This window comes from Oreochromis niloticus, linkage group LG6 (assembly GCF_001858045.2).
Source record: "Oreochromis niloticus isolate F11D_XX linkage group LG6, O_niloticus_UMD_NMBU, whole genome shotgun sequence".
Taxonomy (NCBI): domain Eukaryota; kingdom Metazoa; phylum Chordata; class Actinopteri; order Cichliformes; family Cichlidae; genus Oreochromis; species Oreochromis niloticus.
The window spans coordinates 38,815,563-38,836,455 of record NC_031971.2 but is presented as its reverse complement, the minus strand read 5'-3'; the positions used below and the strand labels follow the sequence as shown (position 1 = coordinate 38,836,455).

At 41.5% G+C, this 20,893-nt stretch overlaps 1 protein-coding gene across 5 annotated transcripts in view; it reads right to left on the bottom strand.

The window, feature by feature from the left end:
* Positions 1-13,414: 13,414 nt before the first annotated feature.
* The window catches only part of LOC100692222 (SLAM family member 7), a 32,345-nt gene continuing 24,866 nt past the window's right edge, over positions 13,415-20,893 (bottom strand). For 2 of the 5 annotated variants that reach the window (XM_019359422.2, XM_005462528.4), the window contains 4 exons: positions 19,500-19,790; positions 19,304-19,423; positions 14,359-14,420; positions 13,415-13,825 (listed from right to left, as the gene is read on the bottom strand). In XM_019359422.2, coding sequence (XP_019214967.1) covers positions 13,712-13,825; positions 14,359-14,420; positions 19,304-19,423; positions 19,500-19,790 — 587 coding nt within the window. In that variant the 3' untranslated portion in view covers positions 13,415-13,711. Of the gene's footprint in view, positions 13,826-14,358; positions 14,421-19,299; positions 19,424-19,499; positions 19,791-20,893 lie in introns of all 5 variants that reach the window. The other 3 variants (XM_019359425.2, XM_019359424.2, XM_019359423.2) reach the window with 3 other exon arrangements.

Sequence of the window (20,893 nt, the reverse complement as noted above, 5' to 3'; positions counted from 1 at the left end):
AAATGTGAAGCTTTGCCACTGGGTGATGGGGGGAGGTGGGACACTCCTCCTAATTTTCCTTTCAGGTGGTCGACCACTGGTCTTACATATTTAGGTATCAGGGTGTCCGCAGACACAACGGAGTTCTACAAGTTGAACTTTAAACCAATTGTGGCCTCAATCAAGAATGACCTCAATAGTTGGTTTGACCTCCCCCTGTCTTGCATGGGTAGAATAAGTTTAATCAAAATGAATGTTTTACCCAGAATATTATATCCCATACAAATGTTGCCTCTAAGGATCAACAGAAAAACATTCTCAGAGATTGAGGGATATCGCTCTAAATTTATATGGCATGGGAAGAAATCTAGACTAAAGATACAGATTTTACAACTGCCTACAGATGAGGGGGGGCAGGCACTTCCTAACCTTTTAAATTATTACTGGGCCTGCCATGCACAAATAATCTCAGGGTGGTTACATTCCTTTCAACACCAAGGTGAGCCACCCATAGATACTTGGTGATGTGACCCTCTTTCGCCTCTTAGTCTTATATCTATTGATCTGGCTGACCTTCCTCTTGGTGTCAGAAATAATTGTATTTTGATGCCTACACTTAAGGTTTGGCATAATATTGCTGCCCATGTCAGAAGAAGAGGTTTCTCTAGTGCACTGCAGCCTCTAATTAGGAATAAAGCTTTCCTTCCAGGTGTTGGCATTAGTATATTTGATGATTGGCGTTCTAAAAATCTAAGATTTGTTTGCAATCTCTTTGAAAGGGGTAGTTTTATGGCCTTTAATCAAATTGAAATTAAATATAATTTACCACAGAAAGACTTCTTTGGGTTCCTGCAAGTAAGACATTTTGTAAATTTTTCCAGCCAATCAACCTGTTTTGAATCCTGTTGAAAGCTTTTTCCTTAAATTTAATGAGGAAATAATCACAAAAAAGAAATGTATCTCTCTTTGTTATGGGAAATTATTGTCTTTGAATTTTGTAACCACTGATAAGGCCAGGGTTCGGTGGGAAACTGACCTCGAAGTTCAGCTTAGTGCAGAAGGATGGTCCCAAACTTTTAGATCTGCCAAGAAATTGTTTTCCTGTAACCGACTCCAGGGGTCCGTTCTTCATACCTCACTAAGTAAGTTAGCTGGATTTGATTGTTGACGATTTCGCGTGATCTTGGATTGTTCGGTTCTCCGAAGCTCATCCGGGACTTGCTGTCATAGCAACAGATCCGTAAGCGTAAACCTGCTCGGGAGCAGGTTTACTTTATGTAAACAGGATTAGATCGCGGCCACTCAGGTATGTCCGCTGCAGTTATATGAAAGCAACAGCGATATTTCGCCACTGTTTTACCATAAATAAATATTATCAATGTAACTAAAGATAATGCAGCATTTGATTCTTTTATTGATTTCATACAGATACATACAGGTCATTTCCTAAAAAAAGGGAAATGTACTAGTAATCATTCTATGTCATGTATTTGATTATTTCAGATGTAATTCATATTTTAGAGTAGTAATAGTAAATTACTACGTGCAATCAAGATGAGAGACCACGGCTATAAAAGCGAAGGTGGATTTGGGAAGTCTGTCGCAGCCATGTCCTGTCCGTTTGTACGCGAGCAAGGAAGGTGCAAGATTGATAAGGAGAGTTTACAGAATTCAGCGTATATTGCGGGATAGACAGGATCCTTTAGCTCAGCGCGACGGTGTGCTCATAGAGAGATATCGATTTTCCCGTGAGGGTATTATTTACTTAACACTCTCTCTCTCTCTCTCTCTCTCTATATATATATATCTCCCGACTTACTGTGCATGCTTCAGTCACCCCTTGCATGGGAACAGGTAAAAGTGATGGAGTGTTATGTAAAACTACACAAAAAAAACCCCACAATGTCAATAAATGTCACAGTACAAAAAGCCGGGGTGTGACGAGGGGGTGCAGGACCACCACCTGTCTTTATTTGCTCTGCCCTTTTCTTGGTTGCTGTTATAAACAAACAAACAGATTATTCCAGGGTCTCTTGTCATAGACTAAAAGCAATATAAGTGATAAATATTACCATTCTGTGGAATATTCTTATATTTCACTTTTACTTGTTCCCATGTTCTAGTGGGTCCTGTTGTGGCTCTAATGTGAAAGAGGATATAATGTAATATAATATAATAAATTACTTACGAGTTTAATTTGTCAGCAACTTTCTGCCAGCCCTCTCTCCTTGCTTTTGCAGCCTTTGCAGTGTTCCCCTGCGTTTTAATTAAACTCTGAAACTCCTGAAATCCCTCAATCAAGAGTTCTTGGTCTGCTGCCGTAAAATACTGAGCGCGCTCCTTCGACATCTTCGCCGACCAATCAAAGGGTTGCCGATCAATGTTTCTACTATCGATGCGTAGCCCCTTTTAAGCCACCCAGTGATCTCAGATTACTTCATCCAGCTATACTAATCGTCAACAACAGGTGTGTTCGGAGAACCGGATTAGCGAGCTCAAAGTTGGAGCGATGATTTGATCTTGGATGTGTCATTTGATCTTGGATGTAGTAAGCGAGGTACGAAGAACAGGCCCCAGGAAAGCCATTACAGAATCTTACATAGACTGCAGCGTACGCCAGAGTTTCTAAATAAAATTCATCCTCAGATTTCTCCTCTTTGTGTAAAGTGCAATACGGCTGTGGGGACCTACTATCGTGGCTCAAGAGTTGGCAGTTTGTCTTGTAATCGGAAGGTTGCTGGTTCGAGCCCCGGCTCGGACGGTCTTGGTCATTGTGTCCTTGGGCAAGACACTTCACCCGTTGCCTACTGGTGGTGGTCAGAGGGCCCGGTGGCGCCAGTGTCCGGCAGCCTCGCCTCTGTCAGTGCGCCCCAGGGTGGCTGTGGCTACAATGTAGCTGCCATCACCAGTGTGTGAATGTGTGGATGACTGAATGTATAAAGTGCTTTGGGGTCCTTAGGGACTAAGTAAAGCGCTATACAAATAGAGGCCATTCACTACCATTGCATATGGCAATGTCCTTTAAATACTAGGTTTTGGAAAAATATTGCTATAGAGCTTCGCTCAATCTTTCAGCAGACGATCCCACTGAACCCTGTGCTGTTCGTTCTGGGTCTATCTATAGAAGGGCTCTCTCTGTCTTCTGTACAGATGCTTTTGTTATGTAAACTTTTATGTAGCCAAGTACAGGATAGGGTAGGGGAAGTTTAAGCAAGATGGAGAGAATGGGCCAATAGCTAGATTCGTAGGAGGGATAAGGTGAGTTGCGTGGAGAAGAATGACTGGAGCCACAGGTAAAGTTGCTTTGAACTGTATTGAACTATTTAGCAACAATTTAACAGCACTTCATAAACAGGAATGAAAACATAAAATAAAGTACAGTGACAGCAATAATAATAACCATCAGAATCCTATGTGAGCTCAGATATGTCAGTCTTGCCGGCTTAATAGTCAGTGTTCAGTCAAGTCAAATCCAAAAGGTCAAAAGTTTGTGATTGGTGCGATTTCGTCCTACCGCACTGTTGCAATTGTTCGTGAGAGAAGAGCAACCTGCCCTTCTGGGCCAACTCAGAATGGCTGTGGTTCGGTTCAAAGGGAAAGGCTCGCCATCTTCCTCGTCAGGAAGAAATCCAGGTCTCACGATCCCACAAAAAAAACCTAGCCTGTAAACAACAGGGCTATTATACACTATGATATATATGGCCATATGTAAATAATGTAAGTGCTATAACAAAACAAGCACAAAACATTAATTCTAATTTCTAACTATAGTCTACAGTGCATCTTAATCATGAATGCAATCTTTAAATCACAATCAGCTTATTCTATCATCAAGGTGCACATTTCTATCAGAAATCATAAACCATGAACTATGGTAGATTATTTTTTATAGTACTGCCCCTTTAACTGGATTACAGGAGCATTGCTTTGCACTGCATAGCAATGAAGCAATATGTTACTTACACTCAATGTACAGAATAAAATTACCAAAAAATATACAAAAGCCCACAGGCTGTAGTTTTACAGTGTGTGGTAAGGCATTGGCACAATAAGAACATGCAGGGACATCTATGCAGTGCCGCTCAAGCATCAAATGTAACAAAAAAATAAAATAGATTCATGACCTTTAAGATCAAATTAACTTATCCCAACATCTTATTTTAGTGCGTTTAATATTCAACAAGTAATACTAAACCATCATCAGCACACAAGCTGAGTGCTCAGAGCAGCTGAACTCCGTGAGAAACCCCGTGTGTTCTCCCACAGTGAAAACGTGGTTGGCTCCAGCTGCAGCTATGAGCGTTAGGCTAGTTAGCTTTTCAATTAGCCTGATTCGCCCAGTCCCAGTTTAACTCACCAGCACGCTTCTAATGTTCAACTCTCAGAGAGGATCTTGTCCGCTTCATCTGCACCCGTGCAGATCTACAACATTGAAATTGGGTCATTATATTCCCTGTTAACTTCTTGTTAGCTTTTTAGCTTCAAGGTTAGCTTAACAGCTTCCGACTCACCGCGATGGTTTCAAAGTCCAAAATGTTCACAACAAATCACGTCCGGTTCTCCAAGGTCCATGCAGATCTCCGGTATGGATATTTGCTCAATTTATCAAGTTAATGGTTATTTTCCAGCAACAAGCTTGGCGGTGAAAATCAGCAATGGTCTCGTGCACCTCCGTCTCTCTCTGTGTCTGAGCACAAGTGACGGTACAGAGCAATACAATACAATACAATTTTATTTATATAGCACATTTAAAAACCCGAAGGCACACCAAAGTGCTTCACAGTAATATGGAGAGTCAACATAAGTCAATAACAGGGTACAAATCGGGCACTAGCACAGACAGGATAGAGGCACTAACAGACCAGGAGAGTTAGATAAATACAAAATCTGCTAAGACAAAAACAGCAGTAAAATTAATAAAAAATAATAAATTTAATAAAACCTAATAAAAGATTTAAAAGTTTAAAATTTAAAACATTTAAAAGGGTGTTAACTGGTCAGGAAAGCCAAGTCAAATAGATATGCTTTTAATCTTGATTTGAAGAATTGGATAGAGTCCAAGGCTCGAATAGAAGCAGGGAGGTTATTCCATAGGTTGGGTGCAACTGAAGCGAAGGCACGATCGCCTCTGGTCTTCAGTCTAAACTTAGGTTGGGCCAGGAGTAACTGACCTGATGATCTTAATGCACGACAAGGAGTGTACAAATTGAGGAGGTCAGTGAGGTAGCTGGGCGCAATGTTATTCAGGATTTTAAAAGTGAGTAGCAAGATTTTAAACTCAATGCGATATTTGATAGGTAACCAGTGTAGATCAACAAGAGCCGGAGTAATAGGGTCAAATTTTCTAGCTCCAGTAAGAAGGCGAGCCGCAGCATTCTGAACGAGCTGCAGCCTTCGAAGAGAGAAGGCTTGGAGACCACAGTAGAGAGAATTACAATAATCTAACCTGGAGCTCACGAAAGCGTGGATAAGTTTTTCCAGGTCCCTGTGTGGTATATAATGCTTAGCTTTAGAAATCAGGCGCAGTTGAAAAAAAACAGATTTAACTACAGATTATACTTGCTTATCGAGCTTAAAGGAGCTGTCCAAATAGACACCCAGGTTACGCATAGAATCAGAGAGAGAGTTAGCTAGGGGCCCCAGCAGGGCAACAAGCTGGTCTCGAGGAATATGGCTGTCGAACACCATAACTTCAGTTTTTTTCTCATTTAAAACGAGAGAATTTTCTGACAGCCAATCTTTAACCTCTCTCAGGCAATCGTACAGGGAGCTCAGTGATGCTGACAAACCATCAGTCAGTTGACAATAGATTTGAATGTCATCAGCGTAAAAGTGATAGGAAATATTGTATTTTTCAAATACGGAGCCCAAGGGTAGCACATACAAAGAGAATAATAAAGGGTCCAATACAGACCCCTGGGGCACACCACAGCAGAGAGGGGCAACAGAGGAAGAGTATCCGCCCATCACAACAGAGTAGGATCTATCTGTGAGGTAAGAATTAAACCAATTAAGGGCAGAACCCTTGATACCTACAACATGCTCTAGCCTCCTCAAGAGTATATTATGATCAACCATGTCAAAGGCTGAAGACAGATCCAATATATCAGAGAATGGTTCTGTGTCAGCGTCATCTTCTGATGTTGAGAAAACGTCAGATGACCTCGCCTTCTTCCTCTTTGTGAGCGTTCTTGTAAAATCTAAATCTGAGACCAAACAGTCTGTGTCTCTGTCAGCAGAACTAGACGTGGCCATCAACCGTCTGAGAGATCTGATCAAGCCTGAACTCAGCAGCACAGAGTCCACCACGAGTCTCATGAATAACGGGAAACAGTTCATGAAGAAAATAGCCAAATCCCTCATCAAGGAGTTTGGCTCCCCAGAAAGTGTCTTAAATGCTGCGATGGAAAGTGATTCATCTTTCGATGAGGCTGTGGTAAGGCATCTAAAAATCAGCCTTGGAGTCATCCCCAGTCCTCCAAAGAAATCCAAAATTTCCAGGTTCTTTTTAGCGGTGGGAAAAGCTCTGCGAAAGCCTTTAGGTGGTGCATTAAAGCCAACGATGATTAAAATCACCATCCTGGCTTTCCCCCACTGCCCTGCTTCTTTTAACATCTTGAGGCAGAATTTTAGCACCAAATCAAAATTTAAACTATAACATTTTTAGCTCGGCCCTCAAATCCAAATTTTAACAACTGTAGTTCACGCCGTCTCGCCTCCTTTTTGATTTCCATCCCCCCCAACCGGTCGCAGCGGATGGCCGCCCCTTCTGAGCCTGGTTCCATTGGAAGTTTCTTCCTGTTAAAGGGAGTTTTTCTTCCCCACAGTTGCCCAGTGCTTGCTCAGAGGGGGATCACTTGATTGTTGGGGTTCTCTGTAGCACTGTAGGGTTTTGACCTTACAGTACAAACAGGGAGGAGACTTTGTGATTTGGCTTGATTTTTAAAATATATCATTCGGCATCAAATAAAAAAATCTAAATGAAAAATACATTCCAACTTTCTTTGTGTTTTTCTTCTGTTATCAAATATGTAGAAAGTGTTGCAGGTGTGATTTCAGTCATTTTGCATCAACATGTAGCCAACGTGTCTGTTTGTGATCATGTTGCATCTGTTTTTGTCTGATTTGTGTCTTAGTTTAGTCGGTTTACATCTATTCTGTGGACCAGTTTAGTTGTCTTGCATGTATTTATGGCAGAATGTGTGGATCCTGTTTGACAGTTTTGTCTTAATGCTTCACTTTGGTTGTTGGTGTTTGTGCTCATTTTGCTTCTACATGTAGACCTGCCATCTGAAAATCAGCACCTCGCCCACTTGGACCATTTCCTTTTAGTCCAGGGGTTAGCACCTTTGTTCTTTCACTGACCTTGTGGAGTAACATGAAAACAAGCACAAAGCAGTAAAAGCATCGTCAGTTTCATTGACCTGTAGACCCTTCTGCTCCCGCTCTTTTATTGCCAACATGAATTTATGTAAACTTTTCTCACTTAGTGGAACAAATGATTTAAAAGCGCTGACTGAGCTCTTCAAACTGTAGTCACATTTATAAAAGTCGGTGTAACTGCACTGGTGATGGATCAACTTTTCGTTGATGACTTACTTGGCCTTTGTGTATCAGTGAAGATGATATTAGCCAAAGCTTTCACTGGAAGTCAGTTACTGGTGTCCAGCGTTAGACCTTTTCTCACTGTGTGCGTGTGCAGTGTGCTGCTTTGAACAGGTAAAGGAAACCAGCATTAATGAAATACTAGTCAGATGTTCTACAAGTTTACACAACGAGACATTGAGACCTGAATTAAAACTAAAAGCCACCTTTGAGTGAAGCTTGGAGATGAACAAACACTGTTTAATCCATAAGAACAACTAATGACAAACAACATTTCACAGCTTCTACTGAGGGAGGCGCTACATAACCAGCCCACTGGATTACTAAGAACCTGTGAGACAGGCCACAGCATGTGAGACTGAGCAGAGCTCGCTCTGATGTGATGATGTGCAGTCCAGGAGGATCTGTTAGATCACAGGAAAGAGAAACGTTTCAGCAGTTACATGAGCTCACAGAGTTTGAATATACAGAGAGCACAGCTGGGGTCACTTTGTTGGGATGATGATGACGATGATGCAGGGGTTCTGCTGCCTAGTAAGAAAATGATTAGCTCGTCCCCGTACTCATCTCCAAAAATGAACCTGGAAGCAGTTTTGAAGCTGGGGTCTCTCAGAGGTCAGTGAAATTTTGTAGTGCGCTCAGTCTGTGAGAAAGAAACTTGTGATTTTATTGTACTTTTGTGAAATCGTGAGCTGATATTTTTCTGTATGTTGATGTTTTTGTCATCTTTAGTCAATTCAATTCAATTCAATTCAATTTTATTTATATAGTGCCAAATCACAACAAAAGTCGCCTCAAGGCGCTTTATATGTAGATATAGTCCTCCTCCATTCCAGAGGAACAGGCATAGAAAACTAATTTTTAAAGATAACTGTGTGAAATCATTTCACCAGCCTCACACTGATCCCGCTCAGCTCCATCTGTGACACAGCAGCTAAATACTGATAGCTGATAATACGCAGACTGACATTAAAGGAGACACCACACAATAAACCTTTGTTACCTCGTTGAGAACTCATTATTATGACCTCAGGGTGCAGGAAGAGAGAGAGCAGGAACGTTTCAGTAGGCTGGCAGGGCTGGAGACAAAACAGAACGTGAGTCAAAGGATGAACTCACTGAGGACAGCAAGACTGGCACAAAGATCTGAGGACGAGTGGGAACCAAAGCCAGTGAATAATGGAAGTGTTGATGAGACCAGGTGTGTCGTTGCTAAAGGGCACATGTGGAAGGAACAAAGAGGCAGACAGGAAGGAGGCAGATGGGACATAACAAAGCGCCTCAGCCAAGAAAGACCCCACAGACAGTGAGTTATTAACATCTGGCTTCTGTTTTTAATGAACATGCCCACTCATCTTACTGATCTCAGTCAATGAAGCTCTGTGATGTTTTATTTTTTAAATACATTTTTCAATTAAATTCACTAAATTACAACAACAGTTTATTATGAAGTAAATGTAAAGAGAGAGCACACCAATGCAATGACCACACAGCACCACCAGGGGGCAGAAGCGTCTCACTGGTGACAAGTTTTACACCAGAAAAATGAATAGAAGCAAAGAAAAGACTGTTTAACAGATTTTATGTGAGTACATTTTAGTAAGAGATGCACAGGAAGCTGATTCAAAAGGCTGCGGGTTTGAATCCGAGAACAAGAAAACAATGACTAGAATAAAATGTGCTCAAGTTTGTTTAGATGATAGGGTGCAGCTGTAGACCAGAGGAAAGGAAAGAATTTGGGTGTGTGTGTGTTTTATGTTGGTTTAGCTGTATGCCTGGGTGTGTGTAATTGTAGAGAGAGAGGGATTTATTGACAGTGGGGGTCTGCCTGTCATAAAGGAAATAGGAAGCCACAGCTGGGGGTGGACAGGTGTGCACAGAATAGAGTAAAAGTAGATGTAAGTCATGAGCATACAGTAAGATGTTGGTTACATGAGTGTTTTTTGTCATTACTGATCATGCACCCAGCATCCACTCTGCACATGCTTACGTAGCACACACACACACACACGCACACACACACACACACACACACACACACTCACTCAAGTATCAGCACAACCTGGTACCACACAAACACCCCCACACAGGGGTGCTCCTAGCCTGTTTGGGGCCTGGGTTTAAATGTTTTTGCCGATGCCATGATGCCGCCCCCAGCACGATGTTGCCCTGGGCAACCGCCCATGTCGCCCATATCAAAAACCGCTACACACACCACTCTGGCGGTGAGTTGCTGTTGTTGCCATATAAGGGAATCCCCACAGTTTTATAGCATGTTTTAAAGCTCATGGGGAACCTCCCCCAAAGGGTGAGGCTGAATGTATATATGTGTAGGACTGAGGGAGGGGCTGCCCCTCAGATCTGCTGGTTACAATTGCAGGATCTCCCTCTGCGCAGAGGTTCGGTTTAAATAAAAGCATAACAAGTGTTTGTGATGTCAGAGTTTCTTTTCAGCTACGTGACAAACAGATGTGATTTATAACAGTTTGAATGTGAGTGTGCAGGTCTGTGAAGCCCCCAGAGGCCCTCCACACGATAAAGAGGGTCTGTGGGTGGGTTGTAGAGGGAATTGTGTAGGGTGTGGTACATTCTTCAGAGTTAATAACCCTGAGAGATAAAGAAAGAGCCAGAGGAGGTGGAGGTCTGGTGCTTATTCTGGCTGCCTCGCTGTGTTTTCATGCTTCTCTATGAAGCTGTCACAGAAAGTGTTTCTCTCCTGTTTCTTATTAAATATTCAAAGGTTGATTATTAGTTTGTTTAATATTTACATTCATGTTTTTCTTTAGTATGTTCAGTTCTTACTGTTTCAGTTTGTGGGAGTTTATTTTATTCCCTCCGTTTTTCTTATCCTCTCGTGTTCCCTCGATTACGTTCTTTCATGTTTCGGTGTTTCCACATTTTCTTGTGATTCTCACCTTCCTGTTTTTCTTTCAGTTCTATTATAACTGTTATTTTGCTAGTTACTTGTCTCCATCTTCTCTGATTGCCTTGCTGTATATTTGTAGCGCTGTCACGTGTGCTCCCTGTAAACACACATTTCACAGTGTTTAACCTGCAGAAACGTCGCTGCCTCTCATAGCTTTGGTTCGTCGGAGTGATGGATTTGCAAACTGTAACATTAATCTGAAGGAAATGTTCTCCGACCTTATTGTTTTCACTCAGACTCAGTTTTACACTTTTTTATACGTGATTCCAAAGAACCAAACATATGTCACTGAGACAGATCAGCTATTAGAGTCATAAATAATAATACATGAACAGTTACAGCCCAGCTTTCACATAATCATTAACTGACTCTCACATCTGGAGCCAGACATCACGTCTGCATGTGTGCTGAAATGGTGAAAAACATTAGAATAAAGAAAATTGTTCAAAACATTCCCCGTGAACCGGGAGAGCCTGTACATCACATCCTGTCCTCGTCGGTAAAATTATCCCATCGACTGTGGCTCCTGCCATCAGCTCCTGACCTGTAACACTGATGGCAGCTGAGAGGAGTGTGGATATAATAAAGTAGCTGAAAACAAACTCCACACTTCCTGTTCTCAGTTTTCCAGGTGAAACATGATCTGACAGGACAGGTAAAGTCTGCAGAGCAGCATGTTAGAATATCCAGTAGAAATAAGGACATTTACAGCCTGGTATCTGCAGCCTTACAGATCATTGGTTCTGCAGTGTTTTGAGAATAAACTCGGCCTCTCCCTGTCTGTGAGCAGCTGTTGATAAATAATTCAGAGGAGTTGTTTCTGGCTCTGGTTTCTGTGCATTCCTCATTAGTGTGTCACTCATGACACCCACAGCAACTCATGCTTCACCCTGTGAGTCTTCCCCTGGATATCAGCTGTTTGAAGACTTTAAGGGGAAAGTTGCCGTCCCTCCATCCAGCGTGATGTAGAGGGCGACCAGAGGGGCGTTAAGGGTCGCTGACCAGAACCATGTGCACTGCTACCTAACCAGCGCCAAAATCCTCAGACCTAATTTATAAGTCATTTGGTATCTTCCAAACAAGCTCACTTCCTGTTTTACTGACCTCTGAGGTTAAGAGTCCACCACAAAAATGTCCTTTTAGTTTCCAGCAGCACTCAGTGACTGTAGCAGCGTTATCAGTAATACTAACTTCACCATAACAGTCTAATAAGTTCAGTCTTTATTGGCATGCAAATATAAATAAATTCATTGTTAAAAATTACAGATTGTGTCATTAGTTACATGTTAATTACACGTTTGTAGATATCAGAATATGTGGGCAGAAGAAAGAAAAATATGTTAGCTGTCACACTACTAAAGTAAGACTGACATCACACAGGCACAGGTGTATTATTGATTAGGACATTATAAACTAATAATTGTTGTAGAACATATGTGTGGTCACGTTTAGCTCCAGAACAGGACAGAAACCAAATCTTAAAACGTATAAAACCACCAAATATTAATTAATATTAATTAAATCATTAATAAACACCAAAATTAATTAAATGTGCCTTTGCATAGGCACACTTAATAATAATAATAATACTAATAACAATAATGATGTTGAACTGATATTAAGGGGAAGATATGGAAACCCCAACAAAACACGCATTAAGAGGCTCTAATGTCTGTGTCTCAATCTCACGGCCCATGTCACCTCTACTGGCGGCCCACATAATGACGTGAAGAAATATTTTTTTTAAATTATTATTCAAAAAATGATTTAATATGAAGGCAATAGTCAGAGTGTTACAGGCAAAGCCCTAAAGACTGTAGCCTCATGGGCAGTGTAGTCCGTGCTGCAGGGAGAATGGACTGCTATACCCGTGATGTGTCTGTGAGCGAGGGAGGGAGAAAAAGGAAAAGTCCGAGCTGTCACGGAGCAGAAACGGGAGCTGGAAGCATGTAAATATAATAATAACCACTGCAGCCAAACAGAGTGCCTGACGAGCCCAGCTGTAAGTAAGCTATTAAGACTCGACTGTACACTGTGTTCGTGTTTTTCTCTGAAACAATAAGTTCGGTTGGAGCAGCCTTTCAGCGCCTCTCTCTGTCTCTCGCTAACAAAGTTGACCCAGACAACAAAGTAAAGCTAGTTTTCGGCTACGAGCCCGACATGAACCCACCGTATTAGCCAGAGGTCCCTTTACTACGGTTCGGAGCCGCGGACCTGTTTTATATACGCGCGGAATAGTTTTCTATACGAGATCGCTGCAAAAAGTGCAGCTTTACCTAATGTCCACCTACTGTTACTCATTTATATTAAGATTTAAACATCTAGTTGGTATTGGTATGGCGAGTAACCTTCAGTAATAGTAATAAATCACAGCAATAGTACATTCATGTAGTTGTTAAAAGCTTGATAATATATTAAGTAATCCAAAGTATTCAGAATACGTTACTCTCAATGAGTAATGTAATAGAATACGTTACAAAATACATTTTGGGGCATGTAATCTGTAGTGGAATACATTTTAAAAGTAACCTTCCCAACACTGGTTATTACATATTTCTCCAATGGAAAAGTGTCTTTTTTTGGTAAGAGAAGTTCCAGATGATGTTGATCCACTGCAGGATGAAAGGTTTTTGGGAACAAGTCTGAACATAAATCACCAAAAGTATCAGCCAATAGTCCGGGTGAGATTCCACCATCAGCCTGCACAGTCTGAGGTGAACAAGGAAGATAATTTTAACACTGGATGGAGAAAACATGTAAAGACTGACTCGCTGCACGTCTTGTGGTACAAAATTGTGTAACTCAAAAGTGGAACCTGGTTGATCTCTTCCACACAAAGCCGATGTTTGGACATCATGGCTGCTTCGCTGCATTCAGTCGACAGCTTTAACTATGAAACCAGTTCAGCTGTACCTGAGCTGAGTGTGTTAGTTGTTTTTAAATCATTGACTCATTTCCCAAATTCCTTCATGCACAGACTTTTTATTAGCTGCAGGAAGTGAAAACAAGCTTTGCTGTGAATTAAACTGAAACGTGAGATTCAATAACAGAAATCTAACAGGGTGACACAGAGGCACATGCAGTTTATAAAATAAATGAAATGATATAAATAAAATAAAAGCAACTAATTCAGTCAAAAAAAACAATAACCTGAAATGTTTTCTTTCTGGAAACTCTCAGTTGGGAATTTCTCATTTGGTCTCAGGTATTTTCAGCATCGTTGTCCGTGATCATGCGATGGACCTCCAGCTTATCGTATACTGTGGTCAGGTTGGTGTGGTAGATCGTTGTTGATGACTCTGGTAAATTTTCCCCCTGGAGAGGAGAAAATACAGGCATCAGATAACAGAGTAAAGTGGAAGAGATGAAATAGATACTGCTGTTCCAGTAACAGCATCAGGGCGTTCCTGTTATCACAGTCCATCCTGCTGATGTAAACGGGGCTACTGAGCATGACTCAATAAATGGCAGGAAATGAGCTTCAAGGTTATTGTTTTATTTTCCTTGGAAAAAAGAAGGAATTCTCCAAAATGTTCATGTCAGGTAAACAACGCTGTAAACGCAGACGCCACACCAGCCGAGTATTTATGGTAGACACACGCACGCACGCACACACACGCACACGCACACACACACACTCAGGGATTGAACCACAGCCTTCTGATTGGCAGATGACCTGTGCACACCTGAGCCTTTGTGTGCTGCAGCTGCTATTTGCATTCAGTTTCCAGGAACTGGTGAGAACAAACACAGCATGTTTGCTAACAGACATGATGACATCTGCCCTGCAGACAGGCTGGATGAGCACAGCTGCTAATGATAGAGTTTCTCAGTGAAACATCACCAACCTGTCTGTTGTTGGTTATTTGTATTTCACTATATTGGACCTCTTCCTGCGTGCCTGCGGGGCCTGCAAAACATACAAAGCTGAAGTTAAATTTAAACTGATATCACACTTTAAAACCACAAACTGACAAGAAAGAGTGAAACAAAAAAGTGAAAGAACAGAAAATAATCAGGTCATGGACGCATGGAGGCAATAAAATGCTTCTGATGTTTTATGGTTCAGAGGAGAAAAAAGAGGGAGCAGGAATAAACTCTCAGAAATCAGGCAGCAAAAATGTTTGGGAAAGTACAAGAGGATGCTGGAAAATGGGGAAAACTGTGGGGAAGTCCATCGTGTTACAAAGTAAACCACATCAGCCACACCTGTGCTGGCTTTTCTGACCATCACAGCTCTCTCTACAATCCTGTGGAGTCTTTAGTTTAGAAATCTCCATGAGAAGACAGCTGCTGCTGCCTGGAGCTATAGATTTGAACTGATGCCAGGAAATGAAAGCACATGGAAACAATAACACACAAAGACTCTGTAAGGTTTGTACCAGTCAGCACAAACTGTTAAATACAAATTTCTTGATAAAAACTGAAGTTGAACGAGCAGAGAAAGGTGTTCCAAGGACATGTGTATGTTATTCATGTGTATATAAAACGAGTCTCAGTGAAACCAGAATGAATCCACACAGATTCATGTTCATGGGAAACAAATGTCTCCATAGTAACTCTGTTTGCATCACATCCTCCATCAGGCAGGTGACGCTGGTGGTCATAGAAACACTTCAGGTGCTTGGCTGCACAAAGGAGAGATACACAACCCTTACATGACCTTCAGACTCACAAACATACCTGTGCTGTGTGCTTGGCTGACTCTAGATGAGCGTTTGACTCTTGCATATGCTGAGCGAGCACAGACACGTCGAGGCCTGAAGCAAACTCTAAAACTCTCACAGCCGTCACAAAAACAAAGAACAGGAGGAGAAAAAACTGTTCACCTCCATGTAACATCTGGCAGATGTTATGATGTTCATAAAAGAAGAAGTTCTAAGTTCCCCTCTGCTTTTAATTAAACTGAGCTTCCTCTTATAATTACCTATAATACAGCAGCAACGCTGAACCGATGCTAACACTAATCAACAGCGTGCATGAATTTTAGGCGAAGTGTTAAATTCATGAGTTAAAAAGGTAAAAATAAGTATCTTTATTTATGTACCCAGTGTGTGTGTACAGGCTGTTTCTAAAAGCAGCATGATGTGAGGTTACTGACTCAGCAGCCAGTTGACGCCTGATAACGAGCCGAAGGTTAAAATCTCACACAGTCTTTCTAACTTCATCTACAGACTTCCCGTCTGCTATCAAGTGTTATTTCCTCTCCTGCTCCTCTTCTCGGTTTGCTTCACCAGCTCTGTGCAGGCTTCAGGTATGAACTTTGACTCTCATGCATCAGTGGAGTGTGACTCTGCAGCGCTGCAAACCTGATAGAAGAGAAGGTGTTGAACCTCTCAGGAGCCACAGCTTTGCTCTTTATGTGCCCAACACTGAGCTGAGCTACATCAAAGCTCTCAACTCTGATTAATCACCAATCAGATCAAATCACCTGGTGGAGTTAATGCACTACAACTGTCACCAAGGTGCTGCTTAGCAACCACCATTAAACAGCAGGATGGAGGAAGAACTGCAAACCAACTAAGGTCTGTGAAGCAGGATTTCATCATAGTCGGGTGATGACAGGGTTAACCTGGTGTTCAGTATTACCAAAGCCTCTGAGGTAAATCACCTGAGTAAGAGATCAGCAGGTATGAGGTCACTGCCTGATGATGAGTCAGGTCTCCATAAAACAGAGTCGCCGTTCCCAGAAGAGTTCTTGGAGCTTTGTGTGGACAGTGGGAGGGTCTAAAGTTTCCCCACTAGTGTCAAATCTCTGTTTTATTTTCTCCTAAAACAGGATCTTATATCAAATGTTCATGTTTGAGTTCTTTATTTTCACACCTCATGAGGCGATAACCAGCTTTGTGTAACAGCTGACTGCTGATGTTTGGTAAGTGATCCTGATGATGGAAAGATAACTATAAATCGTCATAACTCACTTTGATTGTCTAACACACTTTCTCAGGCTTCTGTACATGTTGAACCTGTGTTTTTATATCACTGGAAACTGAATGTGAGTATTTTTAAAGCATTTTAAAGCTTCTTTTTAAAAATTGTGATTTAGATCAAACTGCCTGGACCTGACAGCTGACATGAGAGGAGATTATTTTCATTCGTTCTCATAGTTCAAAACTCAGGTATACTTTTCAACTCTAATAAAAAACAACAACACAAATTTGACACTTTTCATTGGCTGAATACTTTGACTGTGTGATTATAGTCTGCAGGTAATCAGTCTGCTGAGGTAACAACTATGATGACCAATAACAGTTTAACATTAACAAACACTGAAGAACCAACAGCAGTCATGACAGAAACATCACTTTCACCACCAGAGCCAGGAAGTAACAAAGTACAAATACTCTGTTACTGTATGTAAGTGGATTTCTTTTGGTATGTCTACATTTACCTCTTTAAAAAACAGACTTGTTACTCTCAGTACTTCAGTGTGTAGCTCGCCCTGCAGAAGAGGAGCGAGCATAAAGGGAGCAACATGTTGTGTCAGGTAATTTAAAATGCAGCGTTTCTATCAGCTCAACAAACGTCATTAACACACAAACTGTTTGTGTGCAGTTTGTCTCACAGTGTGTCGCAGCCAAAGGTCCAGCTGCTGATTTCACAGGGAGGGAAAAGTGTTTGTACAGAAATATTTACTGCTTCAAACTGGAGCAACACACAGAATAAAGAGATTAAAGTAACGACCTGATACTGATGTGAACATTTGGATCAAACAGCCAACCTCAGCCATGTAAAGCCAATAATAACTAAACCTGTCAACTTCATCATGAAGCAAAAAAACAGTCCAAACTCCACCAGGTGGAGGTGCATGAAGCAAAGTGAACAACCTGCAGAACTACAGGTGAAAATCTGTAGTTTCAACATCGACCTGCAGATGATCAACGATGGATGTTCTTAAAAAGAGTCAGTAGCTTTTACTCTGAAGTGCTAACAGGACAAAGATGTGAAACTGATGCTGTTTGTCTTTAGCTCATTAGGTCGGCCGGGAAGTTGAAATTGATTTGATAACAAAGTGAAAGCTACAGTTTAACGTACTTTTAATAACAGATTCTTCTTTATATAAGATCAGTTGTGTGAATTCAGCTGAAAACATTCTTTCTTCCCCTTCATCACATGATAACGCCCAGAAGCTCAGAGCTCACACGCTGCTTCTCATTGATAACAGTTAGTGGGTGCGGTTACTTGGCTGCTGCTCTGGCTCCTCGTGTCCTCTTTCACTTTCCTGCATTAACGTCTGACCCTCCTCCACCTTACATCCTGCCTCGCCCTCCTCTGTCCTGCTGTCTACACACAGACGACTGAGTGAATGTTCTGTTCTGAAAAGCTTCAAACTACTGCAGATTTCTGAAAACCTTTTATGTTTTCAGGTAAAGAAACTATTTGATTTTTAACAATAGAAACATAATCGCTACATAAAAATGATCAGCTATTGCTGAAAACAGACGTCCTTGTATTTGAATCAACCTGCACAAATGTAGCATCACTGGAAGTCCAGGATGTCCTCTTCGCAGTACAGTAGGATCAAATTAATCACAAAGTTTGCCTGATGTAGATCTCTCAGACACGTCTCCCACAGAGGGCGAGTATCAATTAAGGTCATTGATTTTTAATCATTGCTGATGTGAGCAGGCAGCACTGAGAGGAAGAAGAGTCCCAACTATCAGAACCAGAAGCACAAAGACAGATTCACTGATGTTATGACCAAAACTATGAAGAAACAAAAGGACTGTTGATGGACACAGCTGGGGAACGAGACACAGGTGGAGGTAATCGAGACAATGAGACTGTAAGAAAGAAAGAACTACAAAGTAAAACATGGACAACAACCACTGAAGCAGGAAGACATGAACATAAAAACACTAAACATGAGAGAACTGTGTCAAAAAGGAAAACAGGAATAATGTTTGAAAACACAGCGGGGAAGGAAACGGGAAAGACACAAAGAAGGAAACCAGAATATCATCACACTTAAGTCTGACACTGAAAGTGACCCAATAATCTCACAAGACATGAAAGTCACAGTTAGAAGAAGTCAGACAGACAGGAAGATGATTAGTCCTCAGTATTAATAGATACAGGAACCCAAACGTTAGCTTAACAATGAAACTCCCCGAACTTCTTCAACAAAAACCATTTGTCCACGACACACAACCTCACAGAGTCCCACATCCTGCTTTTAGTACTTGAGTCCAGAGTGGGCGTGTCCTCCTGAGACCAGCCTGCTCATTACATCCTCTGTAGTGGATTCAATACTTTTGTTCTCAGGAGGATAAACGACGACAGACCCAAAGGAGTTAATGAGCAGAGACATTTACAGTTTTGAAGTGAACAGAGGTTTACCTTCAGTACGTGTTTGCTTTCTTTTCAGTCAGTTCCTGTTGTCATATATAAGACGCACAGTTTACATGTTAATGGAGATTTAAAAACCTTATACGGAGTAAATGCACTTTAACTTTTGCTCTAAGCTCGTCAGGTTTAGTCAGATGTGATCACAGTGACAGCTGCATGTGTCTACTGAAGCAGTTCATATGAACCAGAAGATCCTCTGTGACACAACATGGCAGCATCAGCCTGTTCTTAGTGCTGATAGTGATGCACTGGAAGCAGCTCATAGTTCCACTAACAGGACAAAGACTCTACTGAAGTCGGTCAAACGCAGACGTGTTACAGCTGACGGGGCTGAAATGTGTTTTTGTCTAATGTGATCTGGATCTGAAGGTTTAGACCTACAAGCTCCAAAGAGGTTAGAAGTAAATAGAATAAATAAAATAAAAAGAGAAAATAAATACCTGCCTTGTGCCTGTCCGTTTGTCTTTGTTTTGTTTCGGGGAAGATACTTTGACTTGATGAAAAAAGCAGCAAGTATGATCATCACAACCGACAGGACACAGAAGATTATAATGAGGATGTTATCTGTCAAACAGGAAATCAGATGTCAGCAAACACAGTGAACAACATGTTTAAAAATCACAGTTGGAAATAATCTCACAGCTTCTTGGTTCAGTCGAGCTGTTGGTGTCGTTGTTGGTGTCTCCACAGGTCGTTCTCACATGGACAGGAAGAGTTTTATTCTCTGCAGGGTTTGCAGCCACACATCTGTAAGAGGAGCTGAAGTCCTGTTTGTGCACAGTGAGAGGCAGAGAGAGCGCAGAGCTGCTCTGGTTCAGTCTCTGCTCGTCTTTAAACCACAGCAGTTTGGTCTCTCTGTCCACCAAACACAGTAAGGAGCAGCTCTCAGAGCTCACACTCACTTTCTTCACTGCAGGAGTCGGTACAGAGTCTGGGGACGAAATTGATGGAGAATAAAAGTTAACACCAGAAAAATGTGTTTTTACTTTCGGGACAGCAGAGCTCTGGTTATAATTGCTTTAATGCAGTCAGTGAACATTAATATGAAATTGCTCATCTCAAATTTTAATTTTTGTACCGTAGCAGCTTTGCCTGATTTTTAGCCCCGCCCCACACCAGCCTTCTTCTGATTGGCTGTCCCTCACAAAAAAAACTGTTTTGAATAATGCCGGCTTCTCTGATTCGATCACGTTTTTATCACAACAGAAATATTGCTAAGTGCTGCTGTGTAACACTGAAGGGAAATCATGTATTATATAAATAACACATGCTTCATGTTTGGATTACAGTAGTTCCTTGTTCACATTTGTAAGCCGAAACTCGCTGGAACATCTGCAGCTTGTACCAGCTTCCATCTTTGAACCTTTGCAGCCAAACCAGCAGGAGATGATGGTCTGCTTACATCACACAAGGCTGAAAACTAAAGGAGACAAAGCTTTGGTCACAGCGTCACACTCTGCAACTCTCCCCCTCTGAGTTTGAGCTCCGTGGACTCAGTGGTTTAAGAAACAAATAAAAACTCATCTTTGTAAACTTGCCTTTAGTTCTTTTTAAGCTCTTTGTGATGGCTGTCTTTAAAGGTGCTATATGAATACAATTTTATTTACTTACTGGGGCTTCTCTGGTCAAAACCATTGAACTATTGTATTAAGGATATCTTTATCCGATATATCTTACAGATCCAAACACAGGACAGTCTAAGCTCATCTGTTTGATTAGACAAAATCAGCAGGGAGGTAAATTCAGCTGTGGGCTGAGGTCAGGCTCTGGTACAAAGATGCAGCAGCAGAATGAGCAGCAGGAGGAAGACTGTGGTGGAAACACTGAGCTGGCAGCTGGAAATGTGAGGTCTGCCACAGCAGTGTGGGCACTGAGAGGAAAAACAGGAAGCAGAAAAGGAAACATGGCAGTTTAAGCTAGAACATAACAATCGCATCAGATTAGAAACATGCAGTGAAGAGTTGCTGTCAGAGAGTGAGGGGAGATGTGATCATCTACAAAGGAAGTCAACACGTTTCCAGACAGTCAGTCCTG